Genomic DNA, 11801 nt, shown 5'->3' with positions numbered 1-11801 from the left:
TTTGACTTTTGACTCTGATTGTAATATTTATTCTTCGTTATGGTAATTTGATACTTAACATGCTATGTTGAATATTGCTTCCTGCCTTACATTTACATCAGATAGAATTACAGTACTCTACAAGTAAATTATATTGCTTGTTGTCAACACACTTGGTATTGTAAAAGTTTTTGTATACTGCCGATTTAAGAACATTTAATGTAAGTGAATGATTAAGCAATACTTATTATTATGAATTCTCAATTATAGAATGTTAAGTTTTCGCTTTTGAAAATTTGTATTAATTTCGAAACGTTATCGTATCTTGATAGTAAGTCTAATTCAACGTTGGGAGTACGTTGGAGTTTTTAATCGAACACTCCACTACAATATTATGCTTATTAAGGAATTCTTAGCTATATTTATTATAGTTGAATTTCACGTGACGGTTGGCACACAGCTTGGTAAACAGATAACTACAGGTGAGTTTTTTTACTTGAGTTATAATTTATCGTTATTTACTCTGGTATTTGCTTCTTCTAAGTATAGTGCATGGTCATTTACAATATTAGTTTGAATTCCCGCATAATGAATAGATTTGCAAAATAAAAAATATTTATGTTTAGAAAATCGAGTAGTCAATTGTACTAATCTTGGAATAAGGAATGTAACCGCACATATAGGATGGCCGTTTTATTTCTCTTGCAAAAACCAAGCAGAATTTTACTTAAGTAATATTACTAGCAAGTATTATGAAAGACCTCCATCCGAAAATGTTACGGTAAGTCCATACGCAACTTTTGTTTGGTTATTTTTTCTAAATATTGTACTACCGACTGTTAGCAAAAGTCGTATCGAGAACAAGTTTTGGACACCAGCAGTTGTTGTTGCTTCAAACCAAAATTCGCTAAAGAGCTGTGTACATCTGTCATAAAATCAGCATTCTTTTATAAAGCGTTTTCACACCTTAACTTTGAAATAACTGCCTATATGGTAGGAGATATTATTTTCGAAAAACTCAATCTTTCCGGTACGGAATTGTCTACCCAAGTGTTAAACTGTTGTATTTATATAATTTGGCCACACTCTCCAACCACTGGGTCATAACGCCCTAAAACTCAACTGTGGGATAAGGATTGGGTAAGATGATATGACAAATTAACTTAAAAGGAACAATCTCGGTCTTGTTTTCTAACTTTCTCACTAACGAGATTTACAGTTTATATTTTTATGATTTTGCGATTACATGGTCTTAAGCATATTTAATTCATGTACCCCTACTAGTGCATCGTTTACGACAAGGAAAATATATTGTGGAACACAACTGTGGCTGTGAACAAAATGAAACGGCCTAATAGTGGTATTTACAACAGTTTTGATGTCACAGAGGGTCCAACATCAATGTATCGAATACAATTTTCGGTAAGAAATGTTTTGCATTTCAGCTTAGTTTTATATTCCGTATATGCTTTGGCGTTATTGCATTGTCTTAGACCAGAATCCCTCAATTTTCAAGTTCAATAGATTACTTAAAAATGATAAACAATTTTTTCGCATTTATAGTCGGAAGCACATGCTTAGTATTTTGTATAAATAAAAGGGTAATATACAATATGCAAGTCTTTTTATACCACTTTCATTGAACTTAACACCATTTCTAAACAAAATCATTGTACGTATGAGTTTTGCGAAGGAGAACTTTCTCATTGTTCTATTGATAACAAAACATCAACCAATTCCTATATCAGGCATCGCCGGCAAACTATTGCTCCTTTCAAGACATTTGGCTTCATCGTGAAAAATTCACCGAGAACCATAATTGTCGTAATATGAGCCAAGCTATCGGAACAATTGAGAGAAGACTTAAAGTAGGACAAGTATACAGAATGTCTTGTCAGTGTAAGTTTAAAATAAAGCTCAACATTTTGCTTTGCAAAATTTGTATACTTGCTAAACTAATTTAGTATGCAACGCGGAAGGGGAAATTATAATTAGTACACACCAGACGATAATGTCCAAAACTTCGCACATGTACATTTTTTGTTGTAAATTTCAAAAGGTTTGTTTGCTATATTATTAGAAAGATCAATAAACTTGTAGGATATTTTTCGTTTATAATTTTCATTTGTTTCAGTGGACTACGAAGCAAGACCTGCTTTATATATTCAAAATATTTCCGAAGCAGAATATATATGGATGCGCAATTGCAGCGAGAAATTGCCAAAAAACGCAAGAATAGCAGGCAATACTGTATGTAAATATTGTAATAACAGAATATTAATATTTTGGCCATACAGAGATAATTCGCTACTTTCTTTCGACTCAAATTTCAAAATTTGGCTAATTTCGTTCACATTTTAAATTTTTAAACTTTTTAACGTATATACATATACCATATTTATAAAGGAATAATATTACAATGTATATTATATGAGTTCTCGCATCATCGGGTAGCGATTACTTTTTGAATGATGATGATAATCGTATTAGTATTTGAATATAACTCATTCCATCTTAATTTGGAGTAATATAGGCTGAAAGTGTTTAAATATTTGCATTTCAAAAAGGAAAAAAGTAAACCTAATGAGGAAAATATAATACGATTTAACAGTAAACAGTAACAGTTTAACAGTACTACATTTTTTAGCTTATATTGACTCAAGTAGATTTTTCAACTGGTGGAATTTATTCATGTAAAGTCAAATACAAGGGAAATGAGAGATATGTAACAAGACACCAAGTGTGCATCCAACGTAAAATGCATTTGTTTTTATAATTGAACAAATTGTTCTATATTCAGGCATTCACGTATATTTTTTATTTTCTGCTACCAAAAAGAGAAAAATATCAGTCACGTTATTTACGAATTGTTTTATCAAAATTAAAAAAAAAAAATTCACGCAATATACAGTAGTCGTATATACCTTTTCAGTGATTAACCGTATGTCATCGATGTATTTATTGCGTGTCATGATATATATCTATATTATTAACCTAAATATTCTAAAGAAAATATCAGTTTGGCGTATTTTGGCGTACAGTTTGGCGTATTTTTCGGAAAAAAAATTATTTCAACAAATTGATTTTTTCTCCTATTTAATTTTGCCCTTTACTGGCAACCTTACGAATGTAATAAATAGTTGATACGAATGTATTGATCGAACCGAGGTAACATGAGCCGTAAAGCAAACTAAAGTAAAGTGAATGAATTCTAACTACACAAAATGCATGAACATCCTATTTAACACGGAACATTTACACTGTTATACTTTTATTTAAAGATGGTAATACGGGTAAATATGCAATGAAATGTCCTGAGAAAAAGAAGGTAAAACTCGGAGATGATGTGAATATTACATGCAGTGTCAACTTCGGACCAGGAGAACATTTTTCGTTGTCACCAACTGCTATATGGAGCAAAGTAAGGACATTCGAATAGCATAACTACTGTCTATTATAAGATTACCTCAAATCACTGGCTATAATAGCATAGTCACCACATTTGCGGTTGAAAATACTGATCCACTGCGTTTATGGCACAGAGACAGATAGACGCTGAATAGAATTTTATAGATTGATTTTAATTTTAAATACCATGAAAAATTTATTAATACGCTCTCTCTCTCTCTGCCGTTTTATTCAATTGACCATAATTAACAATTGTTTTATATCAATTAGACACTGAAGAATGGTACTGAAGGAGACTTCTGCACAAAATTTACTTTGAATGATGGACCGCAAAATTCAAGCTTAAGTGAAAGGGCTGATTGTGACAAGTGAGTTAAAATTGGAAAAAATGCATTACCTAAATTGACGAAAAAATAAAAATAGTTCAATAATAACCAACGGTCATTCGTACTTATATATCTAAGTTGACAGTAGACTAAGATCTTGTTTAAAGCAATCAATTTAGCAATGACTGCAAATCTCTACCAGACATATTATTGAAAAAATTAGAGAATTTTACAAAATTAAAAGATTATTTGCTTATAATTTCGGAGAAAAGTTTAATTGAATTTACATTTCCCAATACCAGACATATAATATATAGATGAGCTAAAATCACATTGATATCATACTAATCTCATCCATTACAAACGAAATTTTTAATCTTAAATTTTTATTTTCATGGATTTCAATTTTATGCAATTCCGACAGATATTTCAAACGGCTAACAATAAAAATATAACGTATAAAACAATTTCAAACACTTTTAAGAAGGTTGTGCTCGAAAAATGTCACTTTACCGTTAATATTTTGGAAACAAATTGACTAATTTGGATTGAACTTCTTGACAATTTTCTATCAATATTTTAATGGAAGGTTCCAGAATTAGCTATTTTTATTATGTCTTAATAAAATTACCTAACATTACTTCAATATTGAATTTATTAGACAACATGAAAATATCAACTATCAACTTTTAGTTTTTAACAATAAGCTAATGTAATAAAAAGTGAATATTTATAAGCAATAAAACAATATGTCTCAAAATTGGGATGCATAGCTTGACTTAGGTATTAAATATATTGTGTTGCAGTGTTCAAATATCTAACTTACATCATCGATGTTTCATGTACGAACCACCACCAGACATTCAAGAAGCACTCAAGCATCTCGTAAGACTGACTCTGATTATAAAGTAAGTTTGGTTTTTAGTTTGAAATATAAGCTATTACTGCATGGGTGGCCAACCCGCGGCTCGCGAGTCGCATTCGGCTTTTTTCGCCTTGGTTATTTTAAGAAAAAAATAACTTGCAAACTACGATTCATCTGGATTCGATTAAACATATTATGATTCATCGTGCAATATTTTTTTCACGTCGAAGATACATGAACGCCCTCATTCACTTTTCCGTGCAATCAATCGTCCATTATTACGTCACAATCAAATCCTTGTTGCGAGAAACGTTTATCGCGCTACGGCGACTGTCGTAATCGAGTCGAAAATGAAGATCGGCGGCAAACGCGCAGTTTACCATTTGAGTAATTGAAATGTGACAAAACGTCACAGAATACATTCTCGACGACCCATTTAATTATGAGACGGATTGTTTAAAATTCCGGCCATGTTCACAACACGCCTTAGGTACTTCTAGTTGGCGTGGCACAACCATTTTTGCATCTGTTATTCCTAATCCCCACCTGACTACGTCATTAAAATCTTACATCACTACGACACCATAGTAACGTAATAATTCCCCCAATCTATACTAATTGCCATCCAAGACGCGCAGACGATCACCCGAAATCGATCAATCTAGTTCTCTTGTTTTCTCGTCCTAACGATCCCGATATGAGAGAGATCGTTGGCGGTAATGAGTCTGTTATTTTTGGCAAAGATGCCATTTCGGGCAATCATAGCTATACTCTGGCAAGCTTTTTCGCGTGATTGTGAGGTCGTAGTGACGTAATCTTTGGATGCCAAAGACAGGTGGTGGTTAGGAATAACTTATGCAAAAATTGTTGTGACACTCAAAATAGAAGAACTTACAGCGTTCAGTGAACATGCGCCGGCAATTCCCTCTAGTCTCAGACAAGGCTGCAACTGAGTTGAAGAAAACCAGCTGAAACGCGCTTTAAAGGAAGGGATAATTAAGTTATAGAGAAACATGCCAATGGAAAAGTACCTCAATGTCAATGTTTGGGTCAACATACGTCTGCGAATCTGTGTTTTTTACTCTAAAACACGTGGAATCAAAGCACAGATCTGTTCTGACTGAAACACATGTGAAAGAATTGCTCCAATTAGCTATAACGACATACAAGCCAAATTTAAGAGGATTGTTCAATTCAAGAAATGTCAGAGGTCCCACTGAGTAGCATGCATAACAATCAATGGCTTGTAAATTCCTGTCATATTCCTGTTAGTGAGTGACGTTTACAATAATATAGCATAGTAGCATTCTAGCAGAGCTGAATGAAGGTATATCTGATGTTCATGTGTGTTCTTTTTCATAATGTGGCTTTTCGCGGTATTAATTAAAATACGAAATGCGGCTCTTGGCCTCGAACTGGTTGGCCACCCCTGTACTACTGCAATAAAATTTTACATTATAATTTCCATTCTATATACAAATAGTCGAAAAGATATTTATTTATTTTTTTGAATAAGAACTGAATGGTCTGTAATTTGAAATATAAACTACTACTTTGAAATATTATATTTCAATAATTTATTTTACATTCAATACACACATATCCGACAAAAAATTTATTAATTTTTTTTCTAAGAGAAATGAAGGCTTCCGATGCAGGATTTTACGGCTTGATATTCACTGTTGGTAATAAGAAATCTACCGACCGTACAATCGAACTTGTGATAGACCAAGAAGAGACGCTCCAAATTTATGCCTATAAGATTAGTTTGGGAATCTTGAGTCTAGTTCTACTACTTTTATTGACTGGAATATGCGTCTGGAAAAAAATTGACATTTTGTGGTTCGGAAAGAAATATTTTGGTCGTTACGAAAAAGGTGAAAATGTTATTATTAAAAAATTATTTTATCATTAAAATGGTCAAAATTTCCATAATCATGTCTTCGGTAACTGCTAAATGTCTATATATAATTTCGAAGTATATATATGATTTTATATGTTTTATGATATTTCAATGTAATGTGTAAATACTGGAGACAACCTTACTCTTTTTTAAGTATAGGTACATTACGTTTTGTCTTGAAACTAGTTACAGGTCCTTGATATCAGAGTTATTCAAAGACTGTAGGACACTATATATTATAGCAAACCTCAAATTTATTATTTGCAATTTACTGCCAAGATTAATCTGAGTTAACCATCAAAATATCCCGAAAATTTGATGACGTTTGTCGTTTATTCTGAATATACTACTTGAAGCCAAAATATTAATATAATACTTATAATATTACATTCATTTATTATAACAGACGTGAAGAACTACACCGCGTATCTAGTATATCATTATAGCACAGAAAACATGACTGAAAAATCCAAAAAAATGACCAAGAAGTTAGTTGAATCATTGTATAAAGTGTTCCATCAACTTAATGCAACAGTGTACGATGACCACAGAGACGAGAATCAAGTTCCGAGTAAGTAACTCCATTAATCTCTCAAAATAGTTTAGAGGTCGTTTCGTTATGGGGTGTTTTAAGGGGTGTTTTCACATCCTGTAGTGTCGTTGTAAGAGTCAAGGAAGCTCACTGAGTCATCATATATAAAATAAAGTTCGAGTCATTATGAGAATTTTCAGCTATCGACTTTCCAAGTAATAGCTATACTGACAAATTTTAAAAAACATTGATGTAAAATTATAAACAGATTTTTGAATTTGACTATTGTTTTTGAGTAATGATCATTAATATCAGTAACATTTTAATATAAATGAATTTGATAAGATATTACAGGGATGTGCAACCTGCGGTTCGTGGGCCTAATGTGGCCCTCAAGGAAAAGTAGAGCCAATTTTGAATGATGTGCGACCCGCGAAACGAGTTTTTATTTAAATTTAATTTAGTACGTTCCAAACCTTTTTGTGCTGAGAAGCCTATACCTGAGTCTAATTTATCTATATCTATGACTTTACAAGGCCTTAACAGCTAGGTTGTGAAAACAACCCATGCCATAAGATCAGTTACCAACATTCCTGTTCCTACAACTACTAGAAAGCCTATGTTAAATAAAGTGCGATCCGCGATTTCACTCAGTTATATCTATCTGGCCCTTCTGTATTAAAGGTTGCACACCCCCGACATAATACATAATCAAATTTGTATATAAACAGCAACAACAAAACAGGTTTCAATATCGCGGTGTTGTTATTATACATTTCAGTGCAAATCGAAAATATCTCCAGAGTACAGAATGAATGTCACCGAGTTATAATTATTCTTAACCTTGAATACGTTACCGATCATTTGAGTATTCACAAAGCCTATGTGGTGAGTTGATTTGAGCATTTGATATTTAGGCAGTTTTAGCGAAAACACAAAAAAACACACATTAGTCATATTTGTTCGATTAAAATTGCTTTTTTTCTAATTTTGCTTCATTTCAGTATATCTAACATATATTAAAATCATTTTATTAATTGATTCCATTCCATTAGATGAGCAGTGAGTATCACTTTTTAAGTAATTCCAATAGCATTACGTATATTTCGGTTCACTAAAATTTTTACACAATTCTTTCTTATAATATATAATTTTGCCTATTAATTTTCAAAATATTTTTTCGATTTAGGCACTCCGCAATTTGGTTGAAGGAAGGATTAAACTGATCTTTATCGTGTTACCGGGTGTTAAGAAATATTTTAAAAATATTCCAAAAGAACCCAGGACAGCCCTAAAGCAAGCCATGAAGGTAATAAAATATGCTGAATTTGATATTAACATTTTTAGATTTATTAAAAAAAATAAATTTATTTCTTCCATGAAGTGAACATCTCTGTAAAATGTTTTCAGTGCTGATCAGATTTTTCAATTATTTGAAAAAAAACTATTTTGCATGTAATATATCTACCAAATTTCCGGCTTAAGTCGCTTTTTTAGGCCCAAATTTTTGGCATGATTTTGGGGAGGTCGTCTTATTAGGCGAGAATGATAATTTTTTTGGTGTCGCCTTGTAATTCAATTCGTACCATAAAATACCGAATACCTTCGGCGCTAGCATCCCCACGTTTTCATCATTGCCGTGTTGTTCTAGATCGGTAATGGTCTTATATGGTGCATGCAATCGCGAGATAGGTTGAACACAATTAGATTGAAATTGAAAGACAGTTCGAATTCTCGTAGTTGTTATGGATTGAATATTACTCTACAAGAAAAAGTCATTATAGGCTGTTTTAACCAATGCGCAAAGGAGGCCGCTCAAAAGCCTTTGCATGGTAATTTGAGATTCCGATGTTGATGCGATTCTACTACTCGTCTTATTGGCAGGTTAAATGCGAAAAGCCATTTTATCAGGCTTAAAACGGGCCTCGTCTCATTCACCGAGTAAACTTATTCGCCGTGAAATACGGTATATAGTTTAGCTTTATATTCCACAAAACATTTATATTAAAATAAATTCATAAAAAATTTTTAGATGAGCACAACCATCAGTTGGTGTGGAAGCACCCCCTTGAAAGGAACAACTCGACGCCATCTTGAATATGCTCTGCCCAAATGCAAGAAGCAAAATAAAAAAGGCGAGAGCCAGGACATGCGTGTATTAGAGGATAAGTCTATTTAAATGAAGGAATAATGGACATAACGAACATTTTCTTGGATTCAGTAAACGTACCAAACAGAAGTTGGGAAAATAACAATGAGATATTTTCATGTACGACAAGATCCTTTTTGAGTATGAGCGACATTAATAGATTTGAAAACTTTTTATATTGGTACATACTATGAATGAAATAAACGTATAGTTGGTTATCTAAAGATCGCAGACGTATTTGTGCTGTAGAACATTTTGTCCATACACAAACATTGGTTTAAAATTACCAAAGGTAAATTTCGTTCAAAACAAAATTTTCAAATTTCAGTATAGAAAAAAAAATTAAACTTGAGGAAAAAGACAATAAACGCCATCAATTTATTATTTTATATTAGTATTCAAAAAATTCCATTGTTTCATAATTCAATTTCTGTAATATGATATTTCAAGTCATTTTTCTGTAAGTGGGCTTTACTGCATTTTAGGAAGCAAGCCTTCAAAATACTTGGAAAGTAGACTTGATTGTAATTCTGTGAATTTTTATTACGTATTTAATACCAAAGAGTATTAATAATAATAATAAACAAATATGCGATTCTTATCCAAAATTATTGGTTGGTCAATGCATAATTTTGAATAGACAGTGTTGTTGAATGACATTTATCCATATGCCAGAGTGTAATATATTTTTAATATCTCGTGGCTTCCATTGGAATTCTTAAAAAATAAATTGAAACCCGGGTGATACTAATATAAAAGCAACAACATACTGATACTGTTACTAAGTTACTTTTGAATTATAATTGTTTTGCATGTCGCTGTTCTTATTGATTCCATATTTTGTGTCGTGTCATTCAATGTATATCATTGACAGATTATCATTTTTACTTTTGTGATTTGTGAAACTATATTAACCCAGAAACGTTTTATAATATTTAGTTTGTTCATCTATAAAGCGGAATCCGTATATATATAATGCATATTATTACTTCATCTACTGAACAAATATGATTGATGTGACTATGGTTTATATTAAACGGTGATGCAAACAGATATTGTAACAGATAACTGTACAAGTTGTGATAATTTGTCGGAACTTTGGAATGGGGACAGATGTGAATATAAACCATGTGTCTCTCTCGTAAGTTTTCTGGTTGTGGAGATGGCATATTTTGAACATTTGCTGAATAATTTCATCTCTCTCTCAAAAGACATAGTTTTACAATATAATTTATTTATATTTCCTGAAGTAAGGGCTGAAAATTCATCAAAATTTACTTGGTTTTGATGTACATCATTTTCAAAAAAAATTTGTTGCGTTCAAGCGTAAACATTTTCGTTAATTTTTGTACATTTGAATACATTATATACGTCTGTTCTAAATTTAATTAGTCATTGACTTGCCCTAATATGTTGAAATACGGTATTTTATGTCTAAATTCCAATTTTAGGAACAAAATGAAAATTGTCTAATATTATTAACGCTTAGCCCTCTACTAGACACAAATCCACAAAAAGCGAGAAATTTCTTTGATTTGGCACACATGCGAGAAAATTGATTAGAAGTGACTCTTTGGCGTCATCCCATGGAATATAAGATAAGCATACGCTTATACCGCGCGCTGTGTGAAGTTGACTATTAAAAAAATGAAAATGACTATACTCGAGGAATACCGGATTCATAGGGTTGTCTTCGAACTATTGATAAATATCGTTTGGTTATATTGAATGCATGGTAATAGAATGCAATGTGTAAAATCTGTGTATAGTCAGTAAAATAAAACACAACGCATGGCATTGATTGGCCTCTATGGAGTGACATGAACAAGATATTTTTGCTGAAGTAATGTAGACCAACGTTACCGACTTCTGCGGATTTCCTTACGTACTCTTATCTTACGATGATTCTTCACCAATTGCTTTCTACCGCCTCATGCGGCCAAACGGATTCAAGTTGTTCAATGCGTTAACACAAGACCCGGTACGAAAAAAGTTGATATGATAAGGATAAAATATATTAAATATATATCTTTAAATATGTTGTTTCAAAAGATAGCTATTTCCATAGGTTGACAATCACGCAACTCTGATTTAAAACATCCACGAACATCGCAGAAGAAGATTTCCCACAAAAGACACAGATAGATTATTTTTGGGCAGTTAAAATTTTCAGGTAAAACTTCACTACAAAAGAGTAAAATCGAATATAAAATTACTTATTGGGAAATCAATATATACCATCTATAACCTAGTAAGATTTTCTCCAACGCAAAACGCGTAAAACACACATTTGAAATGAACATGCTGAAGAATTCGGTTAAAATTTTTTTATCAGATATATATCATATTGAGGAAATTAGGAAACTATGGAACAGACTTTTTTCAGAATCCTGCTGAATGCAGAATGCAAAACATATTGATTAAGATGTGTTTTCATTTCAGTTAATTTTTTTGACACGTTGATTAATTCTACCAAAAGTGAATATAGACGAGTTTTTAGACAATTGGGGTATTTAGTTACTTATTACAAATTAATGAAAATTTTATCCGAATATTAGTAAAATGTTGCAATTTATGACTTCCATATCTACTGCCTCCGTCAATATTTGACAAAGCAAGAAATCGAAGGGTTAGCAATA

General features: G+C 32.0%; 1 protein-coding gene across 1 annotated transcript; it reads left to right on the top strand.

The window, feature by feature from the left end:
* The first annotated feature begins 228 nt into the window (after nt 1-228).
* On the top strand, nt 229-10428 carry LOC120336032 (X-linked interleukin-1 receptor accessory protein-like 2). The gene is made up of 14 exons (XM_039403637.2): nt 229-461; nt 606-760; nt 1264-1401; nt 1728-1878; nt 2114-2229; nt 2627-2732; nt 3261-3400; nt 3658-3755; nt 4520-4621; nt 6214-6455; nt 6888-7052; nt 7795-7901; nt 8203-8322; nt 9046-10428. The coding sequence occupies exons 1-14, from the start codon at nt 374-376 to the stop codon at nt 9190-9192; spliced, it is 1875 nt and encodes a 624-aa protein (XP_039259571.2). The 5' UTR covers nt 229-373; the 3' UTR covers nt 9193-10428.
* Nucleotides 10429-11801: the final 1373 nt, after the last annotated feature.

This window comes from Styela clava, chromosome 2, assembly GCF_964204865.1.
Source record: "Styela clava chromosome 2, kaStyClav1.hap1.2, whole genome shotgun sequence".
Classification (NCBI taxonomy): domain Eukaryota; kingdom Metazoa; phylum Chordata; class Ascidiacea; order Stolidobranchia; family Styelidae; genus Styela; species Styela clava.
The sequence above is the reverse complement of the archived record's forward strand: the minus strand, read 5'-3'. Positions and strand labels throughout refer to the sequence as shown.

What these genes read in the sequence shown, in the direction of transcription:
- LOC120336032 (XM_039403637.2), top strand. Translation starts at nt 374, where the DNA reads ATGCTTATTAAGGAATTCTTAGCTATATTTATTATAGTTGAATTTCAC. An exon ending in CTCCATCCGAAAATGTTACG is followed by an intron (nt 761 to 1,263) that starts GTAAGTCCATAC and finishes TACCCCTACTAG; the next exon opens with TGCATCGTTTACGACAAGGA. An exon ending in GTATTCACAAAGCCTATGTG is followed by an intron (nt 7,902 to 8,202) that starts GTGAGTTGATTT and finishes TTTTCGATTTAG; the next exon opens with GCACTCCGCAATTTGGTTGA.